The 17,252-nt window shown below is 41.5% G+C and overlaps 1 protein-coding gene across 7 annotated transcripts in view; it reads right to left on the bottom strand.

Annotated features, from left to right (window-relative positions):
* The window catches only part of SCEL (sciellin), a 132,577-nt gene that overhangs the window by 70,151 nt on the left and 45,174 nt on the right, over window positions 1-17,252 (bottom strand). For all 7 annotated transcript variants that reach the window (XM_047756300.1, XM_047756301.1, XM_047756299.1 and 4 more), the window contains exon 10: window positions 3,635-3,715. In XM_047756300.1, coding sequence (XP_047612256.1) covers window positions 3,635-3,715 — 81 coding nt within the window. The remainder of the gene's footprint in view (window positions 1-3,634; window positions 3,716-17,252) is intronic.

Raw genomic sequence — 17,252 nt, 5'->3', positions numbered from 1 at the left:
GGTTGGGAAATGCTGAGACGGAACTGTACCTTAAGTTACTAGGTATGAGGGAAAAATGACCATCCCCAAAGGTAAGGTATCTGTGTGGTGTATGTCTCAGAGTTAAGGAAGATAATAAAGAAAATGAAAAGCATGTAAATTCTGCACTGTAAAAATGCTTTCAGTAAAAAAATTTGTCTAAAAAATTGATTATAGTGGTATTATAAGATGGAAAATTTTTTACCATAATAAAAATGGTTTATCATATTGATATACCTATAAAATAACACTGTTTAAGAGCTAACTTCAAAAATAGTGGTTTTTTTTTTTTCAGAGGAAGAGGAAGGAGTGAAGGACGGAAGCAAGGAGGGAGGGAGAGAGGAAGGAAGGTAGGAAGGGAAACTCAAAACAAATATATCCTAGATGGGAAAGGCAAGCCAACAGCATACATTAGGTCTGTCATAGGGGATTCTTGCTCAAAAACATCCAGACAATTTGTAAGCCTTTTTCTGACGATGCAGGTGGAGCTGAATGTCACCTTAGTATGAAGTCAATTCTACGCAAAGCTTTTGTAGAAGTTCTATCAAATGACTATAGTTCTACCTGTTCATTTGTATCCAACACTAACTATATAAAAGACCTTAAGACAAGTTCTATGAATAAAGAGGCATTTTCCATGGAGTTCCCATCGTGGCTCAGTGGTTAACAGACCCAACTAGCATCCATGAGGATGCAGGTTCAATCCCTGGCCTCGATCAGTGGGTTAAGGATCTGGTGTTGTCGTGAACTGTGGTGTAGGTCGCAGATGCAGCTCGGATCTGGTGTTGCTGTGGCTGTGGTGTAGGCCTGTGGCTACAGCTCCGATTGGACCCTTAGCCTGGGAACCTCCACATGCCACGGGTGCAGCCCTAAAAAGACAAAAAAAAAAAAGAAAGAAAAAAAAGAGGCATTTTCCTGTCTTAAGGGGTTTTCCTGTCTTATTTTGTTATTATGTTCAGACAGTTTTGGTTGTTTTAATGTAATGCTTAGAACAGAAATGAAAGGAATAAAGTTCTGTAGGTACATATAAAATTATGTATCACCCACTACTCAAGTCAGCTGGATAACTGATTTTATCTATTTTATTATTAAATTTATGTATTTTAAGTGTTCTAATAAACCATACTTTATCATTTCTATAATTACATAGATAGATATATAGATACAGATCATTGTACCTTATATTTCTTTCAGCAGATCTGTTGGTTTCTGTATATACACTTGATTTAGGTGGACATATCTGCCTATATTTTTAGTTAAAGATAGTGTCTGTAAGAAAATACTTCTCAGTTAAATTTAAACAAGAAAACACTAATGTTTAAGATCAAAGTATTAAGATCGAAGTGTTTACTTGAAATAAACATCTCTGTATGTTCGTATTCATTTACTTTTTCAGTTATCAAGCAGTTTTATACTTATCTCTATTAGATAATAACACAATCTGTAAATAATAGGAATCTGTTTTTTTCTTTTTTCTTTTTTTTTGCTATGTATCAGAGGGATTTTTTTTTTTTTCTGAAAGACTTATCCCACTTGAATACCATCAGGAAACACACTTGCTCAGATAAGATGTGAAACACTGTCATATTTCTAATACACCACATAGAGAATGACTGCATTGAGTTGGTAGAATTAAATGTTACAATGTTAGGATCTGCTGCAATTTGTGACATAAGGCTTTCCTCTGCTCTTTTTCTAAGAATCTGATTGACCTACTTAGACATTCTTGCTTGTTCTCAAGAAACTATATTCAACTATTTTTTTGTACTCCTGAGGACATGTGTTAATTACACAGGAAACACTTCCCTTTCATATTCTTTCATTAACATCATCTTGCTGTGATTAAAGTAATCAAGGTTTAAAACATGCAAGTTGTCCTCATTTTATATTTAAGATCACTCATGGAAGAACAAAATTAAAGTAGTAAAAATGGATTAAACCAATTCCCATGAAATTTAGCTTCTTTTGAATCTATACAAGCTCGCTGCTCTAGAGTCCCTGGTTTTAGATTAGAATTTAGGTGGTTACAAACACCAATTTTTTTTAGCCCCTTAAAAATACTATTCAAATTAAGATTTAATGCCCCAAAACTATCAAAGTAAAAAGAAAAATAAAGTAAGATAGAAAGCCAGGGAAGTTATTTTTAAGAGTATAATTATAACTATTGCACAAATGAAAAGTCATAAATCTGACCTATATTTTTAATTAATTCAGTGAAGGAGTATTTTCTTAACATTAAAAAAAATTTATCCTCTCTTCCTAAGGACAAAATTTCAAAGATATTATGAAATTTCACTGAATAGAAATTCAGACCTGGGTTTTTAACTGCTTCCGTTGACCATCTAAATGTATACAGATAGCTCTGCCTCCCAGTCAGCATTTTCTGGCTGAAGTTACCCTCTTAAAGAAGAATAGGGCTAGAGTTGTCTTACATGTTGTTGAAAAAAATCACCAACAAAAAGTAAAACCACAAAAGAACCAAAGGCAGGCCATCAAGCGAATCTAATCTATTCAGTCTTCATTGAGACACCATTTTGAAAATCCCTAAATAATAATGGAAATGTGCCATGTAGGTCTTGAAAAACAATTTGAAATTATTAAATGGTATAACAGGAACACATGGGAATATTTTCAGAGCTTTAATTTTTTGGGGGGGCACACCTGCAGTATATGGAAGTTTGCAGGCTAGAAGTCAACTCGGAGCTGTAGCTGCCAGCCTACACCACAGCTACAGCAATGCGGGGTCCCAGATGCATCTGCGACCTCCACCATGGCTCACGGCAATGCTGGAATCTTGACCCACTGAGCAAGACCAGGGTTTGAACCCTCATGCTCATGGATACTAGTCGTGCTCATTACCGCTGAGCCACAGCGGGAACTCCTCAGATCTCTGAATCTGTTTCTAATTACTAGTTACAGCGCATTGGAAATCAAAGTGGAAAAGCAAGTCTGTACTTTTTTCTTGATTTGGAGACAAGTGAATGACAACATTTTTCAAAACTTGTGTTAGTTTTGAAATAACTGACAAATACCTCAATTGAAGATAGTTCTCAAGACTGAAGAACTATCCAAAGGTGTTTCTAACATAAAGGAGGTTTGAGAGTAAGACAGTTTCAAGAACATCTTTTGTTAGACAGTGTAGCTCTTAATGGGAATCTTAACAAGGGGTAAATATAAATCTATAGCTATATAAATAAAACTATATCATTTCTATTTATATGACCTATAACATATGTCAAGTATGTATATGTCAAGTATGTATATGTTTGTATACACACACACACGCACACACACACAGAGTTTCCCTATACATTTTGGTACCTAGTACACAAATTAGAGGAAGCCTGAGTATGAACACTTTCAGGACATAATTATTGTTCAGTCTCTAGCTTGAAGGTATATTTCCACAAGACAGGTAATAGCCATAAGTATCCAAAGGCAAACATATGTACACATTTGTGTGGTCAAAGAGAATTAGAAAAGCTTTCCAAGTACTTTTTCAGTGAATGTGCATGCAAGACATCTCCATGCTTTGCACAAAACGTCACAATTCATTTGCTTTCATTTCTCTCGAACGTCTTCATTTTGCAAGAAATTCTGGAGGGCTACGTCTTACCTATTATCCTGCCTCAGCTGGTTAGGAGATGGAACAGGAGGGCTAGGCTTCGGAAGTATCGGAGGGTGAACAGTTGGTTCCCTTTAAAACAGAAAATAGCGGTTCATTTCGCCATGGAAACATGGTCAATTTTAGCATCTATTCACCAAATGGATTTATTGTCTATATGGAAATAACCCCCAAGCAGGAGCTACATCAAGGGCCAGGATCTTTGAGCTCTATACTTTAAAGAAGTCAAATACTTAAATTACAGGTATTTTTAATCAGATTAAATCAGGTTAATTTAATCAGATTTTTGGGGGAAGCCCTGTCCTCTCTAACTATCATTGTTTTTTCAAATTATCATTTATTTTTTATTACTCAATGAATTTATTACATTTATAGTTGTACAATGATCATCACAATCCAGTTTTATAGGATTTCCATCCCACACCCCCAGCACATCCCTCCACCCCCCCAAACTGTCTCCTTTGGAAACCATACGTTTTTCAAAGTCTGTGAGTCAGTATCTGTTCTGCAAAGAAGTTCATGGTGTCCTTGTTTCAGATTCCACATGTAATTGATAGCATTTGATGTTTGTGTCTCATTGTCTGACTGACTTCACTTAGCATGATAATTTCTAGGTGCATCCACATTGCTAAAAATGCTGTTATTTCATTCCAAAACTATCACTGGAAACATAATGGGTTCTTTAAACAGCTTAATATTTTGCTAGACCATCACACTCAAGTTGTGACATTCGGGGTCATCAGCGCATGAGCGGAGTAAATGGTTCTTGGGCATTAACATATAAGCTTCTTTAGGAATTATGTCAGCTATCAAGCTGCTCGGAAACAGCGAGAAAGGTTTTCAATTCCACCAGACCGCAAGTGAAGTTGAAGTGAAGCTCTTCACTGAATCTGACTTAAATGTTGTCAGCACAGACCAGTCTGAGGCTGGCAAAGCATACATACACTGTTAGCCTACACTCTCCAGCAAGGCGCCAAAGCATCCTCTGAGCTGGCAGGATTTGATCACCCAGGAACTGTAGATGGGCAATGACGGGCATGCTGGTGACGGAATTGGCACTTATCTGGGGCATGACATTCTCCTGTCCCGACACTTCCACCCCTGTGGTTCCTCATCATCCTCAAGATCAATTCCATAAAATACTCCTGTGAACTAGACTCTTTGTACCCCTCTCGCTTCTGCAGTCTGCTGGGGAGGATGGAGCCTCTGGAAGGCCGCCTGCCTGAATTGCCAGCTGTGTGACAATGGCCTAAACTGATTCCATCTCCTAGACTGTAATAACCCTTCCAAGAGGATGGCTGGGGCTGGATAGCCAGGACTGAGTAAGTCATGCTTTTTTTTTTTTTTCTTTTTACAGCAGCACCTATGGCATATGGAAATTCTCAGACTAGGGGTTGAATCAGAGCTAGAGACCGCAACCATGGCAACACTGGATCCAAGCCACATCTGTGACCTATGCCACAGCTTGCAGCAATGCCAGATCCTTAACCCACTGAGCAAGGCCAGGGATTGAACCCGCATCCTCCAAGAGACAGTGTCAGGTTCTTAACCTGCTGAGCCACAATGGCAACTCCTGAAGTCGTGCTTTTATTTAACAAACATTTATTGGTCACTTTCTAGGCACAAGGCACTCTACCAAGTGGTAATTTCCCTCAAAAGGCTTTCAATACACAAATAAGTGCATGACATATAAAGAAAAGTACTAAAAAAAGCAAAGCATTAAGAAAAGAAGAGTAAGAGAATACAGAGTAATGGTGTGGGAACACTTGTTGGTGATATGAAATGTGAGCCACTGAAGGAGGGGCTCAATGAACCGTGAGGATATCGGAGGATGAGCATGCAAACACAGCATCATCAGCCTCATAATGGCATCGAATACTTGAAACACCAAGGAAGTCATTGTGGGTAGAGAGGAAAAGAGGGCCAAGGGTGAACCTTGAACTCTGCAATATTTAGACATCAAGAATATGAGAAGGGAACAGCAGAAGAGTCTGAAGAGAAGTGGTCATGCAGAAAAGAAGAAAGATATGAGGGTGTGGCTCCAGGAAGTCAAGAGAGGAAAGTGTCTCAAGACGGAGAAATTGGCCATGCCAAAGTGCTACTGACAGATCAAATAAAACAGGGATGGGGAGGTACTATGGTGTTGGCAGTAGAGTGGCCACTGATAACTCTGACAAGAGCAGTTGTGATGGAGGAGGGGTTAAAAACACCTAGGAGTGGATTTCAGAGGAAATGGGAGGCAGAAGCATGGATGTAGATACTTTCAAGGCATCCTGCAGTGAAGCGGGAAGAGAAAAACGGGTAGTTACCTACACGGATTTGGAAACCACCAGGCATTATGACAGGAGGGGTGTTTGTGAGACATGAGGAGCCCCATGCCAGAGTTGCCACAGGGTGAGGGTGAGTGACTCAGAGACCTTCCAATGACTCCAGTGAGAAAGGGAAGGCGTGACGGCTTCAAAGAGGATGCGGACTTTCAGGGAGGAGAGGGTTAAAACTGATAGGAAGCCGCAATAAGGGGCAAACAGGACCCCTCCTCTTCCTCCAGACCCTGTGATACAAGGGATTGGAAGAAAAACAGCTCTTACTGAGAAGGAGGCGGTGGGAGCAGGGACCTCTGGGAGAACGCCGCAAAGAACAGAGTGATCAGTCAGAGAGTGAAGAGGTGTGTTTCGATGATAACAGATGACACATCCAGGGAGGTTCAGTGGACGGGTCTGTAGGGATGGAATGCTATTAGGTTGGGTCGGTTTCAGCGATACAAAGAACTGGGGAGCGGGTGTGGTCCAGGTGATAAGAGATGATCTGACCAGGGTTCTCATGGGGATTCATGGTCCCAGAACTGGAGGACATGATGGAATTCATCCTGAAGCTTTTTAGGTAGAGCGTGGTAGTGAGTTCCTGGGTGCAAGGCAGTGGAGCAGTGGGCACAGGGCATGGTGGGTCTCCTAGATCTTATGTTGATGGTGGCACTGAAGCCAGTGGAAGGGCATGCAGAGCATGGGAGCAGGGTCTGGCTCAATGCAAGTGCTTTTGGCTGTCACTGTTTTCATCCCACAGGAACCCGGTGCTGAAGCTGGGCCAAACCATTTGTACTTCCTAACCCATCCCAACCAATACCACATTCTCTGTACCCCCTGGTGTTCCTCCTTTTCTCTTTCATCTGATATTCCTCCTTGCCCTTTAGATTCTGGTTTGGGGGTTACCATCTATAACAGTACCCAACACGGTGCTGAATAATTCCTGTGTCTCCCCATAGCACCCCCTCTTCACAGCATGTACCACACCTTCCTGAATTACACAGTATTTTTGGCCCCACCCTGGCTGGACTGAAAGCCCTACCAGGATAGTTATAGTTAAGTACTAGGATTGTACATGATGTTGGTGCCAATAAAGATGTGTTGAAAGGAGAAGGGACTGGATGAATTTCTATTTGGTGAGGAAGGAAATGGGCACAGAAGAGGGACCTAAAACTTAAAAAAAAAAAATCTATTCAAGATTAGCTGTCCTATACAAGATCATTGTTGAGTCTACTGCCAAATACCTAGTAGGTGCTGGGAGCTCAGTGAGTTGTGTTATGTGAGTTACCTGGAAAAAGCAATTGCCACAAAAATAGTCTCCCCAAACAAAAATTGTCTGACCGACTGTTAAATTGTACAATTAGACATTATTTTATTTGTATTGCCACTATCTTCTCTTCTCAGAACATACTCCTGTGTTGGGGATGATGCACTGTCATTCAAGTGATAATGTGTATTTCATGCATCTGTTGATTGGCTGATTGATATGCTCTTCCGGGGATAGAGAAAAGGGGTAAGAAGGTGGTTAGCCTGGGTAACAACAGGTCTGCACAGGCCCTGGATATCTGAAAAGAGGCAGGAGAGAGGTAACAAGATAGGAAGGAAGATTACAAAAAAGGAGATGTGGGATGGCGTCCAAGTTTGCTTATGCCAGAATCACACGGATGAAAAGCAAAATTTCTGCCATGTAGAAGGGTTAAGTCCCCAGAGAGGTGGGGAATTATTGTCTGGATGTGCCTGTGAGGCAGAGGCGAGTAGAGAAGAGGATCTGGGTGCATAGTAAGGCTATGGTTTGGGGGAAAGAAAAGGTAGGCATGCAGTTGTGAAGGCTAAGGAAAGCCAAGGAGCATATTTATTTCCCAGTGTGATGCATTTATAACCCTGCTGGGCTGAGCCCCTGCAAGGTCACACTGTCAGAGGAGCTTTCATTTGCATCTCTGCAGTGACAGTCACAGAGGACAGAGCCCCTGGCCTGGGGTGGGCAGTGAGAAAAGTCATTCATGCTGTGCCAGGAGCTCTCAGCCATGCCAGGCAGGGGGATTAAAATGCCAGAGGGAGGCAGGAAGCTGTGGCTTGGAATGTTTTGAAGAGACAAAAACAAGAGACATTCATGTGGAATGATCCTATTTGAGCACCACTTTGAGACACACCGTTTAAGCGTGGATGAGTTGACCCCCGGGACTCCCCTCTCTCTTTCCCTCAATCCCATAAGATTGCTGCCAGGTTGGTGATATTACACTAGTGGCTATAATTACAGAGAATAACATTTAGGAATCAAAAGACAGCTTTCACGGGCAACATGTGAAAACTCGCAGACTGTAGCCCAAAGGGCAGAGCTAATAGAAACAACATAGCCAAGCTGTCTATAGTTCTTCATGTGCTTGTGCTGCTGCAAAGATCACATCTTTGCATTAGGGCTTTTTTTTTTTTTTTTTTTTTTGGAAAACGAGCTTGGCTCTGTGACTTCTGCTCAAGCTTGACTTTGTGAAGAATGTTTCTATTATTCAGCACAGGTCAAGGTTGAAAGAATAATGGACTCTAACAGTTGATGGTGAGTTTTGTTTTCACTTTCCATAATGCTTAGCTTTTGCATCTCACAGATAGAATTTTTATTCCAACAATGGCAAAGAAGATGGAACCTATATTCTTTGAGCTTCAATAACATGCCAACTTGGCCAAGTTCTCACAGACTTTATTTAATTCAATCTATGTATCTATGCTGTAGAATATATATTGTTTCTTTTCACTGATTCTGAAAGACATGAGTACTTTTTTTACTAGTCACATGCCTAGTAAGCGACCCAGCCAAGGTTTTAACCTTGTCTTTTTTTGTATGTCAAATCTCATGCTTTTTCCTGTATATCAGACTATCAAATCAATACCCTTCCAGGCACTTCCAATGAAAATTTAAGAACAATAGGTTGTCCTGCTTTATGGCCTTGTTCAATGAAGGCATCATTAGTTTAGAAAGCACTTATGGAGTTCCTGTCATGGTGCAGCGGAAACGAATCTGACTAAGAACCATGAGGTTGCGGGTTCAATCCCTGGCCTCGCGCTCAGTGGGTCAAGGATCTGGCGTTGCTGTGAGCGGTGGTGTAGGTCACAAACACAACTTGGATCCTGTGTTGCTGTAGCTGTGGCATGGGCCAGCAGCAACAGCTCTGATTAGATCCCTAGCCTGGGAACCTCCATATGCTGCAGGTGCAGCTCTAAAAAAAAAAGAAAGCACTTATTCTACAACTGCCCTACTTACAACGTCAGGATACATAACAATACATGAGGCTAAACTGTGTATTCAGAGACCAGAAAAGGTGTGGCGTGGGCCATGGTCTCAAAGAGCTTACAGAGCATAAGGCATTCTAAAGATTCAAAAGAATCTGGATCCTTTGTTCGAAAGAACCACTGCTGTACCAATATCTTCCTTTCCCTGGCCAGGGACCATTTCTGAACTACACCACATCAGTGGAGCAAGCACTGGACTAAAATCCCAGATACCTGGGCTTTAGAGTTGTTTGCCACTAACTTTCAGTTTGATCCTGGAAAAAGCACTGATCCCCTCTGAAGAATCTGCTTCTTCATTTGTAAAAGGATGAGGTTGGTCCAGATCGGTAGCTGGCAAATCACTGCATGACCATAGGAGTCAGAGTGATTGCAAGGAATCCTCAATTCCACAGGGCCCTGAGCACTTGATATTGATGAAGTACCTTGCGTGTTCATGTACTGCACTTTCTAAATGTATGTAAACTCAGTTGCCGCTAATTACATTTACATTGTATAATTTAGATTGGATCTATAAGAGGACAAATAAACCTGGGATAGAAATTTTCCAGTATTGCAGAATTCATAGCAGCTTTGGTCCTTACATGTTTTCTCAAAGAGATAATAAGACTACTACAACTATCATTAGGTGAAATTGTAAAAATTTTCAGCATTCGAAAGGAGTCTACCTAAAATAGATCACAGTTCTATATGTAAATCATCCTTCTCTAAAACTTTTAGAAGAAAATACAGAAGAAAACTCTTTGTGATCATGGGTTGAGCAAGGAGTTCTTAGGTATGACATTAGTACAATTTGTAATAACAGTAATTATACTTGATAAACTTGACTTCATTAAATTAAAAAAACTTTGCCCTTCAAAATACACTGTTAAGAGAATGAAAGTACAAGCACACATTGGGAAAAAAATATTTTCAAATCGTATAACTGATAAAGGACTTGTAAGCAGGACATATTTTTAAACTCTCAAAACAAGCAAAAATCCACCAATCAAAAAAAAAGGCAAATGATTTCAACAGATATATCACTATAGAAGATGTACAGATGACACATATCATGTGAAAAGATGCTCAACATCCTTAGTCTCAAGGGAAAGGCGCATTAAAACCAGGATGAGATACCTTACACACCCATTAGAACAGCTAAAATTCAAACAATCAAACGAACAAACAAACAAAACAACTGACAATACCAAGTGATGCTGAGGAAATAAAGCAACCTGAACTCTGTCATCCATTGCTGGCAGGAATGCCAAATGGTACAGCCACTTTAAAAACTATTTGGCAGTTTCTTATAAACATACACTTCTCACATGATCTAGAGCGACCCCACTTGTAGGCATTTCTTCAAGAGTAGTGATCACCTGAAAAGAAATGTACACACAAAATGTTCACACAAAAACCTGTACGTGAAGATTTAAAGCATCTTTGGAAGCAAGTCAAATGTCCTTCAACTGGTAAATGGAAAGATGACCTGTGTGCCTCCACACACGGAAGTACTACTCAGCAATGGAAAGGAATCAACTATTAATACATGCAACAGTATGGATGAGTTGCACATGCTTTATGCTAAGTACAAGAAGCAGATTCAAGAGCTACCCAAGCAGACTGATGAGATATTGCAGATTCAGTTCCAGATCTTCACATTAGAGCAAACATTGCGATAAAACAAGTCACATGAATTTTTCGGTTTCCCAGCACATCTAAAAATTTGTATTTACACTATACTATAGTCTATGAAGTGTGTAATAGCATTATGTTTCAAAAACGCACATACCTTAATTTAAAAATACTTTATTGCTACAAAAATGCTAACCATCACCTAAGCCTTCAGTCCATTATTTTCTTTTTCCTGGCAAAGCATTTGAAATATTGCAAGAATATGTGATACTGAGACACAAAAATGAGCAAAGGCTGTTGGAAAAGATGGTGCCAAGAGATTTGCTTGATACAAGGTTGCCACAAACTTTCAATTTGTAAAAAAAAAAAAAAAATGCAGTATTTGCAAAGTACAACAAACAAAAGGGCAATAAAGGGGGGGTATGTCCATATCTACCGTCTGAGTCCACTTGTATAATATTCTGTATACGTCTGAGAGAAGAAGGTGGTTAGGGAACAAAGAGTATTCAGACAGTTCTAAGTAAAATATTGGTCCTTTCATCCCCCACCCAGGCTATTGGACGCCCAATCCCTATGTCACAGTATGCTCCTGTCACACACACTGCATGACCCTGGAACCTCCCTGCTTCCCAGAGTCTTGTTGCTCCAACACCACCTCCTCCCCACAAAATCCAAATAGCATCCTTTCAGTGCTCCAACCCTGCCCAGTTCTGGCAGGAAGGAAATCTAACTTAGGTGATAGATTCTAAGTCGTGAATGATCACAGACAACCCTTTTCACCTGTTAGAGTTTTCACGCTGTTAAGTGAGGTGAGATGTGTCATCTTGGTTGACAGACCTTCAGGCAGTACTACTCAATGATGAAACAAAATAAATTTTTAATCAAACCCTTTGTTTTGTATGGTTGGCGCAGAGTTGTAACTTGGAGGGTGATGTTTTTGGCAGAGCCCATGCCCCAGGCATCCTGACTCTAACAGCTTCTCCTGCTCCCCCTGCTTCTGAACCTGAAGATCCCCCTACTTCATCATACTTCAGGGGGCTCCCTTGGCAGCAACGGGGGCTCAAGGGGGGGGAGGGGCAGGGACCTCTGGATAGGCAGAGGGGTAGGGCAGGAATGGTTTTTCTTGGTTGTTGTTTGAATGTATAAGTAACTTAAAACTAGTGTTAGGAAATCAGAGACGGTCTCTGTTGACCTCGTAGGACTGAGAAAATAGCAACTCACTGCCAAAGGTCAAGACCTTCATCTCCACACTCTGAATTAGCTTTCTCCTCATTCTATTCAAACACTTCAAAAATAATAAACCTTGACTCACGTTAATGTTCTAATTACTGGGAATGTCTAGGTTGGGTATTCCAGGCATTCCGATAAGATTTTAAAATCACTCTACTTGGACATTTTACTGAGAGTCAGACTCTTAATCTTTACAAAGGAGATTCTGGTTTATGTAAGAAGATTTTTGTTGAGATAAAAATGAAATACATTGATTTATTTTAGGATGAGAGCAAACTTAGCAGAGAGTTTGGTACCAATAGAGTTAAAAATGTGGCAGTATAATTAGAAAAGCTACATTTTACCATTTATAGTTACAGACAGAAAAATATAACTGTAGTGCAGGGTTGCCATGGCAACCCACTTCTCAATCAGGATTTTTTTTGTTCTCCTTCAAATTTACCAATCATCTGAGCAGAAGTGAAAAAAACCACTGAAAGAAAAGAGGTTGAAACAAATATGGATGAGAAACTATGCAAGTACATAGCAAGCACTAAAAATGTGATAATTTCCTAGGTGGCTCCACTATTTTCATTTTATCAGATGTTGCATATTCTGTCTTTGGAAATGATATTAGAAAAAAAACATATTGGTTTGTTGTTGGTGGTGGTGGTGGCTTCATTGTTGCTCCTGAACATAGCGTGGGTACCATCATAAATGTTCATAATGTCTCTTAAATAACTCCTTAAATTGGGTTTCAGTGAGTTTCTTAAATGAGCTTCACATGTCATGTGAGCACAGCATCTCTAAGTCACCTAAATTTAGAGTCAGAAGCACTTGAATTTATAAGGAACAGAACACCAAGATGTAAAGGTGGGTTCTGAAATCAGAAGCCACTTTAATATCAACTTCCTAGAAATGCTGTGTCTATATGTTATTGTGATTCGATCGAACATTTCTCATGAATGACACCTACTAGTCATGTGATTGGCTCAAGCTCTGGCAAATATTATCACTCTTTTGAAAGACCCAAAGATGAGAAAAAGGTTAAGGACTTGAAAATTGAAGACACACACTAGTGGTGGCTACACACTGCTTGGCATCAGGCTTTCTGATAAATCTTAAAGAAGCGGGAAAGGGAAGACTTTCACTGGCTCTGATCTTCTAATAATTTTCCATATATATATGTTCCTTCATAGCTACTTCAGAATCTTTAGTACCTCGACCTCAAATTACATAGCATCAACTCTTAAAATAGAAGTGATATTCTGAAAAAGTACCTAAACTTTTCATAAATTACAAATATCTATCTATAACATCTTATGAGAAAAGGCATTTTTCTACATGGCATCAAATTTGGAATTACGGGGGAGGTCCCGCAGTGGCACAGTGGAAATGAATCTGACTAGGATCCATGAGGACATGGGTTGAATCCCTGGCCTAGCTCTGTGGGTTAAGGATCCAGCACTGCTGTGAGCTGTCGCGTATGTCGCAGATGCGGCTCGGATCCTGTGTTGCTGTGGCTCTGATGTAGGCCAGAGGCTAGAGCTCTGATTCAATCCATAGCCTGGGAACCTCCATATGCTGTGGGAGCGGCCCTAAAAGAGCAAAAAAAGAAAAAAGAAGAAAAAGGGAATTACTGGATTTGCTACGTCCTCTAAACATCACTGATAAAGGATGAGGGTGGAGATTGGCTCTTAGAAATCCCATAGTTCTACACACACAAATAGACATAAGCACGTGCAAGCTCGCATGCATACACACACGTGTGTGTGCACACACACCCACCCTGAACCTTTGCTCCTCCTCTCCTTTCTGTCTGGAACGGCTCCATCCCAACTTTACCTCTGCACGTGGCTTTCTCGTATATCAATCTGTGAGGTTCACCTCTGGCATCTCCCCTTTTGGCCCCACTATACCCCAAACATCCTCTATTGCCTCCTTCTCCATGTTCCATATCTTGTGACTCTCTCAACCGTAGTGTTTATCTTACCCTCAAGGACCCACTTTTAGTCAAGGGTCAGCCTTCATATTTAGCTCAAAATGACTCCCTGATGGACTCTGAGTCTCTTGAAATAGGAACTGTGTCTTCCACAGCTTTGTATTCCTGGTCTCTGGCAAAGTCCTTTCCTAGCACATAGTCAGAACTCAACAAATGCTTTGGAAAGAGATAAAGAGAAAGAGAGAGGTTTAACAGTCATTATTATCTTAAGCACCTAGAATAAAGCCTAATTACAAAGAGGCAAATACAATAACAGGTAACAGGACAATTCCCTATCCTGTAAACACTAAGAAATAGTAAAATCAATTAATTAATATGTACTTACAGATACATTTCTACGACGGTTTAAAGGGTTATAAGATGATGCCCACTGGTGAGGAGTGTACCCCAAAAAAGTAATGTTTCGAGGGAGGACTGCAGACAACAAACTGACTTCCTGAGTTCAAGGACAAAAACAACCTGCTGGGCTGAGACCCCTGTGTGGGTGGAAGTAAGATTCATACCCGACTCTGAAGGTCGGGCTGGTGTGGGATGGGAGAATCCATCCACCTACTCTGCCTCCACCCTGCCTACCTCTCATTACCTCCTCTCACCACTCATTGCAGTGGTTGTTTTCTAGTTCCTCCTCTACCCCTGGATGTGTAGACACATCATGCTTCAACTTTGCATCTCTTCTCATTTAACATTTTCTCCAAAGGTAACGTCATTCTGAAGACACACCATTTAAAGTCTTGGGGATCATTCCCAAATCTGGATCTTAGGTACCAACCTTTTGCCTAAGGGTCATGTCCATGTTTCATTGCTTGGAGCTTAGCCTCCACACATACATCCTTTCAGCATCCCAGGCTACCTGTCCAAATCAATGCACACTCAGCTTCCGGCCAATGGTGTATCTCTATTCTGCTCCGATTTCTTCCTACATTGGTTGGTGGCATCACTATGCTGAAACTCATCCTGGGCTTGAAGACCTGGCATTGTGGAACTCCTCTCCTTCGTTCCAAGCCCACATCTCCTTCAGGGTCTCTTTTCCCCTGAATCCCCTGAAGCTTCTCCCTATCGCACCAGAGCTCCTGGAGAAGGCTGATCTTTTCTCAAGTTGACAGAGCTGATCTTGTGTGACGGTCACTTGTGCATCCATATTACCCAACTTCTGGGGCTCCAAAAGCCCCCAAACTACTGCTGCCCTTCAGAGCCCTCTGCCCCAGAAACTGCCTACGACGTTGCTGAGTGTCACCACTTAGACAGGTGAGCTCCCTCTCTGATCCCCCTCCCCCTAAAGAGTTCCCTTGCCTCTCTCCTCTTTTGGGTCATGACCCCTGTGCTGTTGCCTTGGGAAGATTTCACGGGGGGAGTGACTTCCTCCCCAGGCAAAGCTGGCCAAGCATTATCAAAATAATGCTCTTAGCTTGCTACTGCCCCCCCCCCAGAGGTCATATCTCCTTGATCAGCATCCAAGTGCCTTGCTCACTACAATGACTACTGAATTAGGGGAGTAGGGTAGACAAAGGTAGATGACAGTTTTGATGTTTTAAGTGTGGGTGATGGAATGCTTACATTATTGTGACACAAGAAAATAATTTTATTTTTTTCTTTTTAGGGCCGCACCCACAGCATGTGGAAGTTCCCAGGCTAGGGGTTGAATCCGAGCTACAGCTACTGGCCTACACCACAGCCACAGCAACACAGGATTCATGTCTGCAACCCACACCACAGCTCACGGCAATGCCGGATCCTTAACCCACTGAGCAAGGCCAGGGATCGAACCCGCAACCTCATGGTTCCTCATCGGATTCGTTTCTGCTGCACCACAATGGGGATGACAAAAATAATTTTATTTTAAAAGGCAGCATAGAGTACTTCCCAAAGAGTGACTGTGTCATCATGTTTGGTCATGAGGAGGAGATTCTTTGAGGATAGCCCGGGACAGCAAAAGAGAACTAAATTGCGAGGCATAAATAATAAAAACTTAGGGTGGGGGTCAGAGGGGAGGAGAGAAGAAAGACAGTGAAAAAGAGAAAGAGAGAGCGAGAAGAAAGAAGGAGGAGGATATTGCTGAGAAAAATAGCAATAAGCTCAGGCATAGAGAGAAAACGTCAACCAAGGAGACATGGTCAAGAATAGGAGTGGCCAGGAGTTCCCATCGTGGCTCAGTGGTTAACAAATCTGACTAGGAACCATGAAGTTTTGGGTTCGATCCCTGGCCTTGCTCAGTGGCTTAAGGATCCGGCGTTGCCGTGAGCTGTGGTGTAGGCTGCAGACGCGGCTCGGATCCCGCGTTGCTGTAGTTCTGGCATAGGCTGGCAGCTACAGCTCTGATTCAACCCCTAGCCTGGGAACCTCCATATGCTGTTGGAGCAGCCCTAGAAATGGCAAAAAAAAAAAAAAGACAAAAAAAAAAAAAAAAAAGAATAGGAGTGGCCAAAGAACTTAGAAGCAGGAAGTTCTAATAGGATGCTTTACATCGTTTGGTCTGGGCTTCTACCATGTATGGCTATCACTCCTCTCATCCCATATCTTTATTAAAACCTTATGCAAGTGGTATTTGGACCAACCAAGGAAAAGAAGCTTCCATGTCTGAGTTTGCGTGGAGCGGAGAGAACAGAACAGTGATCAATCAGTAGTGTCAGTCTGAAGAGAAATTTGAAGACAATTTGCTCATGGCCACAAGAACATAAGTGCCCCAGATTGGGGAGGAGAAATGGTCGCAGGTAGACCCTTATATGCCAAGGGTCTGTAGATGCTGGGAGGACAGGACATTCAAAACAGATTAAGTGAGCTGAAGAGAGGGCAAAGGGAAGTTATAAGGCATGGAAGGGAAGAATGGGCAGGCAGTCAATGCTAAGGATTTGGGTCTTCATTCTAAGCATCATGAAAAGTCATATTTTCACTTAGGAGGGTATTATGTTTCCATTAATCTTTTGAAAATATGAGTCCAAGAGTTCCCACTGTGGCACAGTGGGTTAAGGATTCGGCATTGCCACAGCTGTGGTGTAGGTTGCAGCTGTGGCTTGGATTGGATCCCTAGCCCTGGAACGTCCATATGCTGAGGTTGTGGACAAAAAAGACAGAAAAATCAGTCTGGCAACTGTGCAGAGAAAAGATTAGGGGAGTGGATATCAGGGTGAGTGAAGGGAGAATACTTAGGTCGCTCTTGTTATAGTCCAGGGGAGATAAAATAAGAGAAATGGAGAGAGGTAGACAG

Source organism: Phacochoerus africanus, chromosome 13, assembly GCF_016906955.1.
Source record: "Phacochoerus africanus isolate WHEZ1 chromosome 13, ROS_Pafr_v1, whole genome shotgun sequence".
NCBI classification, from domain to species: Eukaryota; Metazoa; Chordata; class Mammalia; order Artiodactyla; family Suidae; genus Phacochoerus; species Phacochoerus africanus.
This window is presented reverse-complemented; position numbering and strand designations above follow the sequence as displayed.